General features: G+C 33.5%; 1 protein-coding gene across 2 annotated transcripts; it reads left to right on the forward strand.

The window, feature by feature from the left end:
* The first annotated feature begins 1,582 nt into the window (after positions 1 to 1,582).
* Positions 1,583 to 18,370, forward strand: LOC126822303 (ataxin-7-like protein 3). Of its 2 annotated transcripts, none has more exons than XM_050551104.2 (11): positions 1,583 to 1,716; positions 2,359 to 2,474; positions 2,622 to 2,638; positions 5,081 to 5,249; positions 6,739 to 6,839; positions 10,243 to 10,317; positions 13,504 to 13,572; positions 13,796 to 13,821; positions 15,032 to 15,144; positions 15,583 to 15,716; positions 16,754 to 18,370. In XM_050551104.2, exons 1-11 carry the CDS (start codon positions 1,618 to 1,620, stop codon positions 16,879 to 16,881), a joined length of 1,047 nt encoding a protein of 348 aa, XP_050407061.1. In that variant the 5' UTR covers positions 1,583 to 1,617; the 3' UTR covers positions 16,882 to 18,370. The 2 variants fall into 2 exon arrangements, with proteins under 2 accessions (XP_050407061.1, XP_050407060.1); XM_050551103.2 differs by lacking the exon at positions 1,583 to 1,716 and adding an exon at positions 1,746 to 2,004.
* The last annotated feature ends 1,456 nt before the right edge of the window (positions 18,371 to 19,826 follow it).

Consider the following 19,826-nt stretch of genomic DNA (forward strand, 5'->3'; position numbering starts at 1 on the left):
GACTGTCATATAATAAAGTTTGATGCGTTAAATTTATTTGTAAATTTGGCATTGCGATGACATTCCATTGCAGATTTCAGAAAATATTAATACGGCCGCGGAAAGCAAGGCATGGTTTATTTTTTACAATTCATTCCCATATACATATTTGAAGTTTTGATTGCTACATGTTCTTGTCTTCGTTTTTATAAATTTACAAATATATGATGATGACTGCAGACCGAAGCGTGCCACCAATGATTTACAGTGTACCATCATGACGAGGCCTTTGGGATTCTAAAGTATAGGAATTTTCTATTCGTTATAATAAAGTTTACAATATCCATCATTATACTACCACTATTCGATAACTTACTGCTATTGAAATCTATTGTTTTCAAAAAAACATCTATACGCAAACAGCTGTTCCGGTAACGGATGCGTACAATCATAATTTATCATAAATTATAGTCATATACTATTTTCGTGCGTTACAATATAATATTTCGACAAATATTTTCCTAGTAAGTAATGACAACTAAGATTTTAATAGAGTATATCACTTGCGTGCGAAGTGAGTAATTTGTTATTTTTGGCAGTTTAGGTTATTCCATAAGTTAAAAATTCATGCTTTTTGGCTAATGTTGGTATTCCATATTTTAAGTATGCAGTTAAGATTTCACATAGCCAATTTGCAAGTATATGTAAAATAGAGCCTTTGAAAACAGATTTAAGGTAAGACACTTGGTTAAGTGGAAAAATTAAGTATTTTTACTTAACTTTAAGAAAACCTTTGAATATGGACCCTGGTCTTCTGCGTCATAGTACAACATCGGTAGTCAACACGCACCTGAAACTCAATTGCAGACAATTGACAGAAATGGAAATAACTCACCATTACGTTAATGGATTTCCAAATTTCTGTATATTCCCTTGTCCATTATGTTTTCTGCATTTTGGTTGAAATCAAAATCCAACCAATGCCATATTCTTTGCCGAGAATGAAGGCAGGCATCGGGTGTTTTTGCCCATATTAAATTTTATGTCAACTTCACAATTGTTAGTATAAATATAGCATTTACGTGACAATTATCAGAATTTTCATCTGATCCCAAATCGGATTCTTGCAAACATTTTGTTTGCTTGGAACTCTCTGGATTTGTGTTTCTGGTGTTATAAGTTTTCCAAAACAGTGTATTTTCATATACCGGTAATAGGCATATCATAGTCTAGTCTTTCTGATGGCTCTCAAATTACCACTTCTACATTTAGAAAAGTTTATTCATTCAAAATTTGTCAGCTATCGAGATAGCCTATATGAAAATTTTGATCGAAACAAGATGGATTGGGTTTCTTTTCCCAGGGCAATGCAATGAATAGACTCTCCGCAAATCTGATCTTCTGCGGGTTTCATTCGCAGGTCTTCCCTTTTTTCTTTGCTACCAATTTGTGTGTTCTATATTTTTCGTAACACCAATAGGCTAGAAAAAATAAGACGTTAGTATTCAGACTTATGATTTAGTTGGGGAAAACCAAAAGTGGGTAGTATCCTAGTTTAAGGGAGGCAATCCAATTTACTGTCACCTTCCCGCGCGCATTCTCACAGCGCACAACAATATACACCAACTTCCGCGGTTTATGGTGCATGATTTTCTGCAAACAGTTTGGTGTTTTGACAGCAGATCGGACATGATTGAATCTGATTTGTTGTTTATGGAAGAGGACGTTGAGTTGGAGGTATATACGGCACACCCCCTCATAGAATCCAGGAGAAGGGAAGACAGTGATAGTTGGCCAATCGAACCGTTTTGTTGTACATCTTGGACTGGCCCCTTTCTTCGGGTTTGACTGGTTCTGGGGCCCTTCGATGATTAATCCGTATTAGGCCCACCAGATATAGGCTTTTAGACAGCAAGAAAAATGAAGGATCAAAATAACAACACTCTTGCTGATTATCTAAAATATATTGACAATCAAAATGAGCTTGTTGTGCCACTGTCATGTATTGATAATACAGAGAAGCCGGTTGGTTTTGGTTTTGTGGAACGAGCCCCTAAAAATGCAAACAAAAAGATTTTTTTTTTAGTTATTATGGATTTAGATATAAAAGGTTTTTAATAGTTTAGTGATTGTCTTAGCGTTTATGAGGTCAGTGACCATGAATTTATAGGACAAAAGTCAGTCATCTTAGTCATGGTAGAGATAACCGGCCTGTTTAATTTTTTTTATTTCTGCAATATTTTCTTTCTCTTCTTAAAGAGTCAAGAGTGAGGTACTGGTTGACAATTCAATAAGTTGAGCCAATAGATTTGTCCTATCTGGAGAAAATACGTAATTCGTCAATGAAACTTGTATATTGATTTTTTATATATATTTCAGTTGGCAATGGATGATATTATGAATGAATTAATAGATGAAGTATCTCTTGGTTTATGTTTTGAAATTCATCGTGCCAGTAAAATTGGCACATTATTTATTTCTGATACAGATCCCAAGTAAGCATAGCAATTATTGCAGCAATTATTGCTCTGACATAACCTCAACATTTATACATTTAAATTAGGCTAATCATATTGGCCTGATTAAGAATAACTTTATTGTTTAATTGCTGGTAATAATTTGTATGTTTTTTCTACTTTCAGATCTTCCAAAGAATTAGGTTTGTATCCCAGATTTTCTTGTCTATTTGTTATAACTAGACAAATCGGCCCCGTTTGTCGCGACGCAGGAGCGCCATCACGTAGTGATCTCTAAAACTATTATGGCCACTTCCGCCTTCATTTCTATCGGGTTTGGAGCTCAAAGGACGGCAATAAACTCGCTCTAACTTGACTGAATGAAAAATCTAACATACCTTTCGATTTTGTGGAATAACAATCTATAATTCTAGTGATCTTTTTTTTGAAAATCTTATCGGATTCCTGAGAACAGATGTATTTTCTTCATGATCACCATCAAAACATTGAAGAATCGATTATGTCGTAAATTTTATGTTAATTAGATTGCCATTACTTAGATTTTCCTTTTTCTCACTGTTTTATTGTCGATTTGGGATGATACGAATATTTAGTATATATTAAAGACGTCTCTATTCATTTGACCTCATTTGACATTTAAACCTATATAATGTACATGAATTTTAGGTACTATTTTTTTTTGCGAATGAATACAGCTGTTCTGTTTTGTATTCTGTTGTAGACTGTGAAAATTTTGGATCCATGTGTCGACGCTTTAAATCACATGGATCCATTAAACCATCTGTTTAATTCCATTTTTTTCATTGAAGATTCTTATATTACAAATCTTTCCTTACACTAGAAACGTAATCACTTAGTACCTTCTTGTAGATGGGTAATAAAATTAAAGGCAGTGAGCATAATGGTTTCAATTTTATAAAGTTGCGTGGCAATGACATTTCCATTAAATCTTGAATATAATTTTGCAGTAGTATTGAAAATTGTGTTGTGGAATATCTAGACAACTTGGTAATTAGCAAAATAGTTAATAAGTCATACCGGAAAAGTGGCACAGCGTTCCAAATGACGAGGGATGTGACCATACTAATACTTTGATTACCTTTAATCAATCACTGGCATTTGGTGACTACAATACTCCTTCAATCTGTCTACTCTTGCTATGTTTCTCATTAGAAAATTATATCAGATGCAAATTTTATGATTGGATATTTTTCAATTTTGAAAACACACCTTTCGGGCATACAATTTAATGTTTTGTATAAATTTAAAAGCTATTGAAGCAGCCAATATACTGCTTGATAGGCATGTTGAAAATATGGTATTTCTTCAAAATCTTCAAAATTGCTTTGTTTATAAAAAAAGATTCATTATGTAAGATTTAGATAAAGAGCTGGTCGTTCTTGCTATAATATTTCAAAAATAGATAATGCAAAATGAATATATTGAAAATTTCATTCAAATTACTTATCATTCGGGTCTTGGCCTCGCTTCTCCATTTTTATACGCCCACATTGAAATGTAGTCGTATATTGTCGTCGCGTCCGGCGTCCACAATTGCTTGTGGACGTACAGAGGCTAAAGTTAATATCTGATTGATTTTAAATTTCTACACTGTCTTTAAGGTCATAAGACGAAGAAGCCTATTGATTTTCAGCGATTTCCGATAATTACTGCCAGAGTTATGGCCCTTGATCACTTCAAAAAATCTTGTGGACGCTCTAGAGGCTAAAGTTAATATGCGATTGAATTTAAATGTATAGGCAGTGTTTGAGGTCATGAGCTGAAGAATCCTATTGATTTTCAACGATTTCCGATAATTACTGCCAAAGTTATGGCCCTCGATCACTTTGAAAAATCTTGTGACGCTCTAGAGGCTAAAGTTATCATCCGATTGCCTTCAGATTGGTACACAGAGTTTAAGGTCTTGAGACAAACAAGTATATTGATTTTCAATGAATTTTGATAAATTGAACAGCTAAATCCATGATATTAAATGTTTTGTATACTAAATGTTAGCATGGGGCAGAACTTTATAAAAACCAAACAAATTCTAATGATTTTCTGATAATTACTTAATGAGTTGTTACTCTTAATCAGATTTTAGTGTATTATAAATGTTTCATTACCAAAAAAAGTAAAAATATGTTACAACTCTTGTTGACTGCCCGGATGATTTAGCTGCTGTTGGCGTATGTTTCGTTGCCTGGCAACCTATCTTTCAATTAAATCATTAAATTGTCGAATTGTTCTAATCTACTTAAAATCGGCGCCATCCGATGGCGTTGGTAGTTGATTATGGTCTTGTCATGTTAAAAAATGTTTAATTAATAATTAGATAACATTTAAGGCCCAAAGAACGACTTGCAATAGGCAGATTTATCTCTTACATAATGCCTGTTTAAGCAAATTGACCAACTCCAAATCGTCCAAATATTTTTCTGCCTAATTTTTTTTGCTTTTAATTTTTCAGGGCGACATTTTGAAAAGCGTTGAGCCTGTTCCAACTGTTGTCTCTTGGAAAATCTATGATGTACTTGACATGCCTAAATCTCGTTTATAACAAGCTGCTTATTGTTAAAACTTATATATCTGTAGATTCTATGTTATATGATTTTATATTATAGAAGTTGTTGAAAAGCCAGGATTGGATGTGTTTGGCCAGGCACCAACCAAGAAACAATTTGAGTGTATTTGTCCAAATTGTCAGCGCCATCTTGCAGCATCACGGTTTGCTCCTCATCTAGAGAAGTGTATGGGAATGGGTAGAAATAGTTCTAGAATAGCTAGTAGAAGGTTGGTATTAAATACTATAGAGTATACGGTAGTCAGGAAAACTGCACATGTAACACTATGCAGTGCCATGAGTCGCTGGCTAGATTTGGGAAGTACAAAGCAACAAAAACTCTCCACATCTAACGAATGACACTCTCTTCTGCTACATATTTTAATATCCTTGTGTTCGTCTAGTATTGTCTCTGGTTATATTTGTTTTTTGTTCTCTTCTTAGTCTTAGGACTACTTTTCACGTTGTGTATTTTCTCCACCACTAAGATGTTTGTCTACCAGGAATAACAATGCTTCAGTTTGTTTCTACATTTTATATCAAGCACTGGATAGGTTACAAGCTTAGGTTACATTACAATACTTAATTTGCAGATGGAGTTTACTGACGGAATGCCTACATCATACGGCTCTCCTATAAATCAGTGGGGTCTAATCATCCCAGTTTGCGTCTCATGAACCTTGGCGGTATTTTTCCGAATTTAGCGGCTGTCTGTCGACGGTCATTGCTCTGATCGTTTTATACCCTTGGGTTTCGGCTTTCAATTTTCTAATTGGTCAAATATAATGTAATTAAATATAATGATTGGTTACTAAGCCAAATGATGCAATAGGAATTTTCCACCAATAGTGATGAACATGATATTCTGGTTTGACCCAGAATCAGCTATGTTTTGGTTTTGTAAATCTTTTTATATATCAATCCATCACTCATTTTAATTTATGTGCGTGAGATATGACTTCTATCTTCAATACAATGTGTGAATCTAATAATTAGTTAAAGATACAATACACACATCAAAACATAAACAAAGCACACATACTGTCAACAAGAATTGTCTCAGATGTTTAAGTGGATAAAATTGGTTAGTTTTATATGGGAGAGAATCTTAGAAATCTTCATTCTAGTCGTCAACTATCTGACAAACCCTTTGTGCAGTAACAGCATCTAGTGGTGCAGATGGGATAATAAACCAAGATCCTGTGTACACATTGCCGCGGCAATACTATATATATGTTGTACTGAATACCGGAAAACACCGAAAAACCACTAACTACCGGAAAACACCCTAAATAGGTAACAAAGAGCCTGGTCTTCTGTTTGCGGAGAGTTAGGGTTATTGTTAGGGCTAGGGTTAGGTTTTTCCCGTGTTTTCCAGAGGACCAGCAGTTGGTTGGGGTTAGGTTTTTCCTGTGTTTTCCAGAAGACCAGGCTCCGAGTTACCTATTTAGGATGTTTTCCGGTATTTAGTGTTTTTCCGGTATTCAGTATAATATGGTGTTTTTCGGTGTTTTCCGGTATACATGTATAGTATAGCCCACATTGCCGTGTACGTAAATCAATTCTTGCCAGTTGGAATTTGATGAAGGGTAGGCTACCCTTAAAGCTATTTCAAATTTTTATTTTACCAAACTTGACTTTTCTTTATAAAATTTGATTGATGAAGCTGCTGTTCATTGTTTTAAAGACTATAATATCTGTATTTTTTTATTTGTGTAGAATCGCTACAAACAGTACATTAAAACGAGATAGTGATGATAGTGGACCTGATCATGATGATAATGATAATGATTGGACATATCAAACAGATTCTAAACGCAGTAAGTTTCATATTTATGAATAAATAGTTAAAAAATTCATGTTGAAAATAATGGAAGTGAACAACACAACCAGTGTCCGAAACAAACATTTTCCAAGCACAGGCCCGCAGGACCTGTGTGGCACGTGATCATGTGGGTCCTTCAGGTGACACGCAGGCCCAACCAATAATAATAATATTTATAAGCGAAGCGCAGAATGATCAGAATAATGGAAGTACATATAAAGCCAGTACACCACAGAAGGACTAAGGGTTTAGTAACTTCCATTTCAATTTAATGGAAACAAATCTATTCATGACTACATAATTTACGGTTTTTCTCATTAAACTAGGTCAACTTCAAACAGTTACACAAAAAAACTTGACGGGTGGCGATAACGTTGAGGAATGGCGTTGGCATAAACTCGCTTATCCCGCCCTAGAATGTTAGCACAATAGCCCAGAATTGAGTCAAATGAGGTCCCGTAGGAAATGGTTTTAAAATTATAAGCTTCCATTACCTTTAATAAAAGGTAGGCCTACAGCTACACTGTTCGGAAAATTTTCCATGTTCACGTTCCGGCTTGAAATTCGTGTCAGTAATATTCCTGAATAAATTACTGTCTTCGTTTTTTGGATGGATATAAAATGATACAGCACCGTGGTATTTTTCATAACACAATTTGTAGTTTTTGTTTGTCTATCACGTAACTTGCAAATATGTTTTTATTCATTCGTCCATGAGAGACACACGGCACAGTGATCACGTGACAACCATAATTGAAATTGCTTTAAAATAAAATTCCGTACGACTATGCCATATAGTTTTCAATAATAATAACGACAATATGTTTAATATTTAGCCTCTGCCAGCATGTGTATCAAATAAAAAATCATAACGGTAAACGCTACTTAAAACTAAACCTAGCATCGCTGGCTTATTGACCTAGAAATTCCAACTGATGTCACGTGTCATCGGCGGATTTGGCATTGAAGATTTTGTCAGAAGAGTAGAAGGAAACACTCTATCCAAGCAAAATTTCTTTCCCTCACTGTACATGTAAACCTAGAAATATTGGTTATATTCTCTGTTATTGCCCTTGATCTCTTTGAAAATTCATGTGAACTCCTCAAAGTTTATATCCATGATACGAAAAAGCCCAGTTTCTAGTATCTTGTACATGCTCATATCTACCATGAATAGAATAGAAATGCTACAAATTAGTTATTGTGGGATTATGGATTATGTTGCATTGTCGGCAGAGCTAGAAATTCGTCATTTTTTGCGAGAATCGAAGAGAATTCTCATATGCTATCTGCGCGAATCCTCCAAATCTTAATTAATAATGCTGTTTAAACCCGTAGTTTTCATTTAGTTCCTTACTCCATTTCTTAACAGTTTCTTTAGATACAGCTTTAATTTTGTTTCCAGAAGCCATGTCAATGTCCGAAAAATTCAATTGATAACTGCACAAAGTATTATAATAAAGGAATATAGTTCATGTCCGCACAAACAAAAGTGAAAAAAAAACAAAAAACAAGTGGCTGACAGTGATAGAATAGAATTGGAATGACCCAATTTAACCCCATTATATTGATGTGGGACTAGCGGAGTCAAATCGCTCGAAAGGATAAAATGGAACCCAAAATTTTTTTGTTTCAAGGTTGGCCTGCTAAAGCAGTTTCTTTTAAGAGGGATTAAAATAAATAATTAGGAAACAAATAAATTTTTATTGAAACTGAAATTCAGTGCATAAATACAAATATAAATGGAGTTGCACCGTTATAATACAGATTGCTTTCGGCGCTCTACTTCTACAAGACACTGTTTCGTGATCAGGAAATTTTCATTACATAACATAAAAACAAAGGACAACGGCCAAAACTCGTCAAAATTATAAGTAAAACAAAAACACAACAAATATTTTATTATACGCCCACATTTTCATGTGGACATATTATGCCGTCGCCCCTGTCGGTCCAGATGGATCATCTACAATATATAGTTTATCAAGGTTGTGGACCCTCTAGAGGCCACAAATTGGATCCAATTTTCATGAAACTTTAAATTTATGTTTATATCACAAAGATCTTGGTTCCTTTTGATAATCATGCATATCCGAACATAACTTCCTGGATTATAGCCTGATTGTTCGAAAAATCCCATTTGTACCTTATGAACCAGCTAGAAGTCACAATTTGTATTCAATTTTAAAGAAAGTTATCACCGTTAAACGTCAATCAAGGTTGAGTTCGAATTTCGTAAAAATCTGACCGAAACTGCGGGACAAAATGGCTGCTCCTTGTATGCAAATAGTGTAAAAGTATGTAATACCAAGGTTGTGGGCCCTCTAGATGTCACAGTTTTTATCCGATTTCGACGAAACTTGAAATTTATGTTTAATCCCAAATATCTCAGTCACTTTCGATATTCGCGCAATTCAGACGCTCTGATGCTAAAAGTTATCATTCGATCTTTGTGAAATTTATATAGATTATTTAAATTAGTGAAACGGAGAATCCTATTGAATTGCAGCAATTTCCTTTTATTACCTCTAGAGTTATGGCCCTTGTTTCACTTTGTTGAGTCTTGTGAATGTTCTAACGCCAAAAGTTATCTTCCGATCTGTATGAAATTTATATGCATCATTTAGATTAGTGAAACCATGAAGCCTATTGAATTTCAGCAATTTACAATAATTACTCCTTTTATATTGTTTAACTTGTTTAACCTTGTAAGATTGATTTACGAAAGTTGAAATTTATGAAATTTATATACATCATTTAAACTTACGAAATAGAGGTCTATTGAATTTCAGCAATTTCCGTCTAATTTTTTCTAGAGTTACGACCTTTGTTTTACTTTGTGAACCTTGTGAACGTTTGAATGACAAAAGTTATTATCCGATCTGAATGAAATTTATATGCATTATTTAAATTAGTAAAATGAAAAAGCCTGTCAAATTTTTGAAATTTTCTGTAAATTACCTCCAGAGTTAAGGTCCTTGTTTCAGTAAGTAGAACCTTGTGAACCCTCAAACGTCAAAAATTATAATCTGATCTGTATGAAACTGTCTTGTAAATGCCCCAATTACCTACAAAAGTATAAATATGTGATAACCCTGGTTGACTGCTCGGACGATTTAGCTGCTGTGGGCGTATGTTTTGTTTCCTGGCAACCTATCTTTGAAGACACTCTACCATTTGCATTACGATAACCCCTCTAAGCTATTGATATTCCATCAAACGGTAAGTAAGCCCCTGTAAAATATTGATCAGTTTTAAGCTCAGATATTCTGCCAGGTTATTTTCTACGTAAAATGCTTGTATTTAAACTATATTTTTCTGCTTTACAGTTGATAAAAATTCATCGGCAACACATAAACAAAAACAATAACATGTCAAATGAAACTTTCCTATTTTAGTCAAGAAACTGAAAAAAGAAAGAAGCACAAACTCACCAAGAAGAAATAAATTTGGTAAATTCAGCAAAAATGGTGGTAAGTTGAACATTGATTTGTAACCAATTGTTTTGTATATATGAGCTTACAGCTACTGCTGGAAAGTTCTGATGTCTTAACAACTTTAGGTATTTTGAAATTAATTTTGGGTAATGTATGAACCATTTTGATGCACTCACATGAAAAACCACTAGGTGTTTAGAAGATGCTATATAATCAGTTTGGACTGAATCATAAATATTTCAAATGCTAGACAATAACAACATGATTTTAAAAACATAAACTGTCTTCTATTCGGCTCCACAACGTACAGTCTGGATGTTAACACTAATATTTTTTAAGTTTATAGATTTGTAAAACAGATTTTAATCTTGATCAAATAGTATTATACCATATGTTATATAATTTTGGATGTTTGGCTCTGTTGTTTATTAAAGAAAATGCTTACGCTTGTGTATGTACTGTGGATTCTGTCACTTCCGACATCAATACAATATGCCGGATTATACAGCATGACGGAATACTCAGTTGTCTCAATACTGGAAGTATTATTGTACCTCGAATACTTGAAGTATTATTTTAATGCACCTTTGAATATACAGAACTTAAAATATGATAAACCTTTCTGTACATTCAAAATTTTATTACATAAAATTACAGTAAACCTCCATAAGTCAGATTCGTATAAGTCAGATCTTCACTCAACTCGGATAAAATCGTTTGGACCCTTAGGTCCTACACGTTTTTTATATGCCCACATTTTCATGTGGACGTATATTGTCGTCGCCCCTGTCTGGACGTCCGTCCACAAGTTGTATGTGGACACTCCACAATCAACAATTTTTATCCAATTTTGACGATACTTGAAATATAGGTCTATCTCCCAAAGATCTCGGTTCCTTTCGATATTGGCATGTATCGGACCATAACATCATGGATTATGGCCCCTGATTGTACAAAAAATCATCTTTTTAGCCTGTGGACCCTCTAGAGGTCACAATTTTGATCCGATTTTGATGAAACTTGAATTGCATGTTTATCACCCAAATATCTTGTTTCCTTTCGATATTCGCGCATATCGGATCGTAACATCCTGAATCATGGCCCCTGATTGTACAAAAAATTGCATTTTTAGCTTGTGGTCCCTCTAGAGCTCACAATTTTTGTCCTTTTTAAAAAAACGTTTTAATATATCAACGTTACTACCTAATGATGGTTGAGTTCGAATTTCGTGAAAATCGGACTAAACCTGCCGGACAAAATGGTCTCCCCTTGTACGCAAATAGTGTAAAATATGGTATATTAACCCTTCCTGAGCTAATTTAACTTTATTTAACTTGGTTTACTCCCCTGTAAAAGCATGGTTTTAACCTTAGATGGTGTATAACACAAGTTTTTATTACGAGGGGGTTTCCTCTATTGATGGAGGGGGGTTGGATGGCCGAATGGTTATCACGTGTGTGCTGTATCATACGACCTGTCATTGATTCAACTGGTGTGGTTTCGAATCCCCTGTTGTACGTGGCAAGGAGTAGGATCGCCTGTCCAGCCTCGTGGGTTTTCTCTTGGTCCTCCAGTTTCCTCCCACTGCTAAAGACCCCTACGCCCAATTGAATTATTGAAATAAAATTAAAACCATATGTTAGTCCCAAAATGACCTAGTTTGTGTCGAGTGGACGTTAAACCCATTTCTCTCTCTCTCTCTATTGACGGAACAACCATCAATAGTCAGAACAGCCGAGGAATGGTGTCCTTCACAACAAAAATATTACGGCTGAATTTAGCCGCGAGTCCCGATGACGTCACGTCTATATTGGATTCGGGTAGTGACTATACTATTAGTGGGGACTCTTCTTTTGATGAAAATTCAGATGTTTGTCACAAAGTAAAGACACAAAAAAGGAAGACTTCTGCGGAGGAAATTATTCGTGTACTTTTATATAGTCGCGCACGTAGATCGCTGCCAATATAAACGTATACGATATGGTCAAATTGGTTACCATGGCAACCCTAATGTGAATATTTTGGTATATTATTGTTATTTTCCAAATATTTAATATATTTTTATTTTATTGTTAATAAAAACTTGTTACTGATGATTTTTATATTTTGTTGTCTACCATTGTCAATACTGCTCGTTTACATTTTATTATTTTTAGAAATTATCACAATTAAGTGACTTTTCCCCAAAAACCTATCCTATTCTTACAAAAGAGATCTATCATGTTAATAATCCATATAGCTTTATTCCGACCATCTTGTATTTTTTAATGACTAGAAAATATCCAATATTTCATTTATGACAATAATATGGCAGCCATTTTGAAACCCACTGGTAACCATAGTAACCATAAAATCTAAACTAAAAATATGCAAAAATCCCAAGTCATATATAATGGATATACATTTACAATTTTACAGTTATAGTCGCATTCATATTCAAGGTATGCATGGTTTTTCACAACAGGGTCTAAAGCTTGATTTTTACTCAATATTTGTATAGTCCTCTATGGGTATTAAGTGGTTAGCTCAGGAAGGGTTAAGGTTGTGGACCCTCTAGAGGTCACAATTTTCATCTGATTTTGATGAAACATGGAATGCATGTTTATATCCCAAAGATCTTGGTTCCTTCGCACATACCGGTTCGTAACTTCCTCAATTATGGCCCCTGATTGCATGAAAAATCTCGCTTTTAACTTGTGGTCCCTCTAGAGGTCACAATTTTTATCAGATTTAAAAACGTTTTAGTATATTACCGTTACACCCAAATGATGGTTGAGTTCGAATTTCATGAAAATCGGACCAAAACTTTCATGACAAAATGGCCACCCCTTGTACGCTTACCGTGTAAAAATATGCTATATCAAGGTTGTGGACTCTAGGTTACTTGGTTACTTTTGATATTCGCGCATATCGGATCGTAACTTCCTGAATTAAGGCCCCTGATTGTACGAAAAATCACATTTTTAGCTTGTGGTCCCTCTAGAGGTCACAATTATTATCTGATTTAAAAAAAATGTTTGAATATATCACCGTTACATATTAAATTCCAATATGTATAATATCATCACCGATTTTAAAGTTGACTTTTATATTAAATTAAATCAAAGGAATACACCATGAAAAGTATGTTGGGGTCTATGCTGTTATGTGTTTAAAATATTTGAAATAGAAGTTATCACTTCACAAATTGTAGTTGGATTTGTGTATGTTATTATTTTGTAGGCGATATTTATAATGATCGGGATACAGGAACACCAGAACCTAGATTTGATTATGATGATATGACCTTGGGTATGTATTAAAATATATTAAAGCACAACCAGACAGAACTCCAAAACATGCAGCCTTGATTATCAAGTACTCATCCATGATGTTAGTCTAGATTATTATGCCTTACCTTTCTGTATTCATTTAAATGGATTTGAATACTTTGAGTTTGTATATAGTTTGATTATGTGATTGAGGTGTTTGAGAGGAGTATTTCATCTTAATTGCCTATTTAATTTATTTTCAGAGGAAAGGAAATCTCTTCTGTTAAATGTAAGTGAACAATATTAGTTTTAGTAGAAATTTGGAAAAGTGTACTAAATTTTGATATTCCAGACATCTGGCCAAAATTATTAAATTATTAGTCATTAAGGCTGTGCAAAAATATCGATATAATCGATAATCGGTAGAAGTTATTTAGCGATACGATAATCGATATTGAAATTCAAATATCGATTATCGGTATATTTACCTTCTGACGGCAAGTTACGGTCACTTTCACATGACTGAACTTGCCGTAGTCTGGCATTAGCAGACGAATGAATGAATACACAACATCAACACAACAACTATTTCCCCCATCTGCTTACAAACTGGCACATTTTAAATATATATTATTATAAAAAAAACTAAACTTTAAGATTAAATACATTATTTTAATATTTTTGTTTTTTTTGTTGTTATTACTAGTTGAAACTAAAATAGGTCACGCACTTTGTGAACAATGACAATCACACGTGATATATAGTAAAATTAGAATTATCTCCCTTCTTTGTTCTTGATTGATTTGTAGAGAAATCGTCTGCTTTCACGATAAAACTAATTGTATTATTAATGATCAATTCCGCTTTTATTACTAAATCATGTCAAGATACAGCCCATACAAAGCACGTTTTTGACTTCCAGGGAAAATATTTATATCTCTCGTAATTTCGTGGAAGAATTCTACTTTGGTTTTCATCTAAATTATCCAATCATAAAAATTCTACTTTGAAAGCCCGTAATTATTTTTTTTATTGTCCAATCAATAGACGCCTTCTATTTTATTTTATTCTATTAGTAGTAACACTGTGTGATTGCCAGTCACTTGCAAAGACTAAAGAGAAACCATGTATTGTCTTTGTATTTATCGGAGATATTGGAATAAAAAAAGGTTCAAATGAATCAAGAACAAAACTTAGAATAATACTCAAGTTAGTCCTACATTTAGCAACTACATGTAATTATTTTACATTAATTGATTTTTTTACGTACATCGGCACAGTATTAGACTAGGATAATAACACTACTGTAACTCGATCAACACAAATAACAGGTCGGTAAAGTTCGGATTTTTCCGGAAAAATGATAATTGATTATTATCGATAATCGCAGATAAATTCTTGCCGATAATCGATATTGAAATTTCATATCGATTCCCAGCCTTATTAGTCATCTTGTATATTTAATTGTGAACATGTGGGTATATTATTTATACTTGTAGACATGTGGCGTGATATCTGAACATACAAAAAAGATGTGTACAAGATCGATGAGGTGTCCTCAACATAATGATGAACAGAGATTACTAGTTAGAAAAACTTTACTTAGATCTTTGTAAGTTATATTACTACATTAAATACAGTTATCGCTGTTTTCTGGAGATTTCTGTCTAGTACAGGTAACAACTTGTTCATCTTTTAAACCAGAAAAGGACTAAATCGGATGAAACAATTTAAATGAATTGAAATTTCAACCAGCTAATAATATTCTAGTTTTACCAAATATATGAAACTTATAAGTAAACTGATATCTGGTTAGGTAATTAATCTTTGTATGGTTCAACTACCCATGATTGATGAGGTGTCCCATCACTCTGTGAAACCAGAGTCCAGTCATGACAACACAAGTGACCCCAGGGTTGCAAATTGGCAGCAGAGCCAAGGGGGTCTCTGAGATTTGTCTTTATACCCTACCAGTTGGAATGATAGTGTAAAGTAAAATAAATGTAGACATCTTTGTTAATTTAAAATATATATTTATATATATAAACAGGAATTCATTAGATGAAGATATCCATGTCGATATAGATAGTTTTGATGACGGAGATAATCAAGCACTGAGGGAAACATTACAATGGGAAGCTTCCTCCAATTCTTCACCTGCAGACTCTACATCTACTAATAATAGTAAGTCAAAACAGTTGTCTGATTTAGTATTATTACAAAATTTATATAGCTTTCCTTTCACTCAAGTGTCCAGGGGTGCTTTAAATATTCCATCAAAAGACTTTATCACAGCAAAATCAGAAATATATGCACAAAAATAATACAATAATATATGACATTGAAATCGTTCTGTGGCAGAAAAGTCTTTTAAAAAATAAATTTAAACATTTAATGCAAGATTTAGTTTAGTTGAGGTAATTTAATCCATAAAATAGGGGTTTGAACAGTAAAAGAATATTGGCCAAAATTTAAGTTTAAAAGAATTTTATCATTAGATTTAGATGTTCTAAGGTTCTACCAAGTATGTACATTTGTAAAAGCTCAGGTACATGTAAGTAAGAAGCTGATAACCAGTGTAAATCTTTTAAGAACAGGTGGGATGTGAATGCATTTTCCTACATTAATAATTAATAATTTTCAAAGACTTAAAATACAATTATTGATTTCGCTCCGCTTTGAACTTGACTGTTTTTCATTTCTCACATCTCTTTGTTGGAAATATTGTGTGAACACATGAAACTGAAACAAAGAATGTAACAAACTCTTTTTATGCAACGAATGTCATTTCTAGTCAAAACTTTGCCTTGTGGTTTTTTTTCTCTACACAATCGCTTGAAAGTGTCACCAAATATTATGCTGTCCTCGATACGCACGACAAGACTTTGGTTTGGCTGAACCCCACCCCAAACCCTTTTAAACTTTTAAAAAATCATGTATCCATCCTTGTGAACAGCCTCATTTGGACAAAATACCTCGTTCCAAAAACATGGCAATTTAAAAAAAAAAAATGTTTTGGAACTCTAGACAAACGTGGCATTTTGTTTTTACCACGTTACAATGCGGTAAAATTGTGGCAAAAAGGTTAACACGCTTGGACAAAAATGCCGAACGAGGCATTCTGGGGTTTATAGTGTTAGTCCTACAATACAATGACTTTCTGCAGTTTTGACAAATGATTGTTTGTGCAATACTAATTGTCATTACATTAAATTTTTCAGGTACTAGTTCCAGAAAACGCTCATCAAAAAATAACTCTCGATCAAATGGTGCTGGAAATAACAATAGCAGTAATAGAAAGAAGAAAAAAACTAATAGTTCATCCTCTAATTTATATGATTTCTCATAGTGAATAGATGATGGGAAGAAACAAATGAGATAATTGTTATGTAATTAAAAATCTCAACAAAATTACTATTCACATAGATAATGGCTGCAGGTTCTCCCTGAACTGGATGTGATTAGCGAAAATAAGCCCTGCTTGCCAAAAATATATATTAAAATCAACCAAGAACGGAAGACCAGTCTGTAATTTAGGAGGGAATTATACCAGTACATAAACTCTGTGAACTGTTAATTTCAGATAACAGAATTGAGGGTTAATGTTTCTTGTGCCACATTAGAAAATATCTTTGAATTGGACGAATCTCTATAAAAATATAAATGAATAGCATTAAATCTTCTAAAATGGTTGTAAAAAAATCAAAAATAGCTAATTCCAAATCTTTTTTTTATAATCAAATCAAGAAAACAACTGTGGAAATATCAATAACTACGTGGAGATTAATTGTGTTGTATGTACATGTATGTTAGTTCAAGTTAAAGGTATAAATGTTGAATTTAAAAAAAAAGATAAGTTATTGAGTGTTCGAGCGAGAGTGTATAAAAAGTGTGTGTTGTGTGATACATTGTTAATTGTATGAAGAGTTGTTAAAAGTGTTCTATTGTTAAACATTAATGTTAAATTTTGTATATATTGAAATGTGGTAAATATCTTCCTGCAAAGAAAATGTCTAGATTTCCTTTAAATGAATTTTAAAAAAAAATTGAACTATTGATATATAAAAAAAATTATATTCGTTTTTTTTCAGCAGTTATAATGAATTTAAAATACTAAGTCAAATTTTGCCCATTAGACGTAATATATCTCCATGTATTGATCATGCATGTGCTAGTTTAGTGGCTATTCAATCGACATACCACTTCACTATAGGGACATTTGTCTCTTTATTACACTATTACAAAATATTTATTACAAATTTATTACAAAATTCATTTTACCTATTAACAGATATATTTAAATACCCGCTATATTCTTTAAAGAATTAAATTTAAAAAGGTAGAACCCAAGCTCAATGGATGTCACAAGCACAACATGCCAGTGATTAAATAAATAAAAATAATGCATTCTCCCTTCATGTTAAAATTAAAGACAAGTGAAAGGAAATAAGAAGAAAGAAATGATAAATAGGAAAAAAAATGTTGGGCTATGGTTGTTTGTTGTTAAAATAAAAAAAAATAAAATTAAAAAAAAAATTTGAATCTTAAAGGAAAGATGTTTAGTGCTTGAAATTGATGTTACCCCCAAAAGTGTGTACCATAACTGATGTGTGTGTTAAAATGTAATCATGAATGCGAAATAACTGTTTCAATATTTTTGGATTAGCACTTTTTCATCAAAGATGATGAAATTTTGAATTTGGTATATATGCCTACAACAAACCTACATGTTGATATTTATAAAACATGGTGAATACACGCTCTAGTGACATTATTAAAACTTTATGAATACTGATGAAAATATCCTACCTTGTTATTGTCAATAAAGATTGTTTTGAAAAGAACATAATTTTTTGTTTATTCAGCTGCCTTAATTAAAGACTAGTAATTTATTTTCCCATTTTCATGAAAGAATGTCTATTTATACCAGTTGTGGTGGACAAGGTTCACAAGAAGATTGCATTAAAATCAATGGGAGAAAATTTGGTGGTCTGTCACCATTAAGGGTATTATCATGCAGGCAGACCACCATTTATTTCCTCAGTGACTTTTTATGCGTCCACATTGAAATGTGGTTGTATTATGTTGCCACCCCTGTACGTGGATACTCTAGAGGCTAAAGTCATTACCTGATTGACTTTAGATTTATGCATAGTGTTTATGGTCTTGATTTCTGATAATTACTGGCTGAGTTATGGCCCTTGATCACTTTGAAAAATCTCGTAGACAACATATTCATGGCCTTTTCTGCTTGTTGGGCTAAGTAATTGCAGCATTTGCTCCAAGAGACTATTGGTGTGAAGAATACACCAAGATATTTATATGCAGACACTGACTCTATTACCTCCCCTTGATAGAACCATTTCTCACATTACTTTTTAACACCACATCTTAAATGCAATGATTTTGGTTTTTACTTTCCATACCATATTTTTGTAATATACCAACAGTATCTCTGACACAAGCTATATCATTTGCATAACATAATTCTGAAATATTATCCACAGATTCATTTACACAAGTTCCTACACAATTATTCAGATTTAACATTTCTAGTAGCTCATTTAGAAATAATGTGAAAAATAGAGGGCTTAACATACAGCCATGTCTTGTACCCATGTTACAGTTAAAATAATCTGACAACAATAACTTATCAGTTTGGACATATGAATTGAGTACATGGAGGATATTACACGAAAAAATCTGCCCTTATACCATGTTTTAACAAAATATAGGGTAGGTGACATTGTAAAATACAACCTATAAGCAATAGAAACCACCCTTTTTACGTGTGAGGTATTATTAAGATATATAAAAAGAGGTACTGTGTCCTTTCCTCATATCCTCAGCTTCACACATTTCAAACAGACGAGTACTCAGGATTTTAGTAAATACTTTTCCTATGACCGATAAGAATCAAATCCCTCTGTAGTCCCCAGGAGCTGTCTTCTCACCCTGCTTATGTAATGGAACAACGACAGCTTTACACCATGATTCTGAATAGTTACTGCTCGGAAGAATTGTGTTCAATGGTGTGGTAAAAAATGGGACCAGAGAGAACATAGAATGCCTTAAGTGCCCATTCAGAATTCCATCTGGACCTGGTGTTGGCCGAAACGTACCTCGGGATTATCGGTTCCCCCTTGTCAGTTTTATAGGACAAGGACAGGGGGCCTAACAAATGAAATGAAATGGAATGGGGTTTAACGTCCTACTGTTCTGCTCCTATACTGGGCTAATGAAGACGGGCATACGCCATACAGTGTGCTATGAGGGCAGCGGCACTATCGCCTA

This window comes from Patella vulgata, chromosome 5 (genome assembly GCF_932274485.2).
Source record: "Patella vulgata chromosome 5, xgPatVulg1.2, whole genome shotgun sequence".
NCBI classification, from domain to species: Eukaryota; Metazoa; Mollusca; class Gastropoda; family Patellidae; genus Patella; species Patella vulgata.

What these genes read in the sequence shown, in the direction of transcription:
- LOC126822303 (XM_050551103.2), top strand. Translation starts at nt 1,900, where the DNA reads ATGAAGGATCAAAATAACAACACTCTTGCTGATTATCTAAAATATATT. An exon ending in TCTAGAATAGCTAGTAGAAG is followed by an intron (nt 5,250 to 6,738) that starts GTTGGTATTAAA and finishes TTATTTGTGTAG; the next exon opens with AATCGCTACAAACAGTACAT. An exon ending in CTCTACATCTACTAATAATA is followed by an intron (nt 15,717 to 16,753) that starts GTAAGTCAAAAC and finishes TAAATTTTTCAG; the next exon opens with GTACTAGTTCCAGAAAACGC.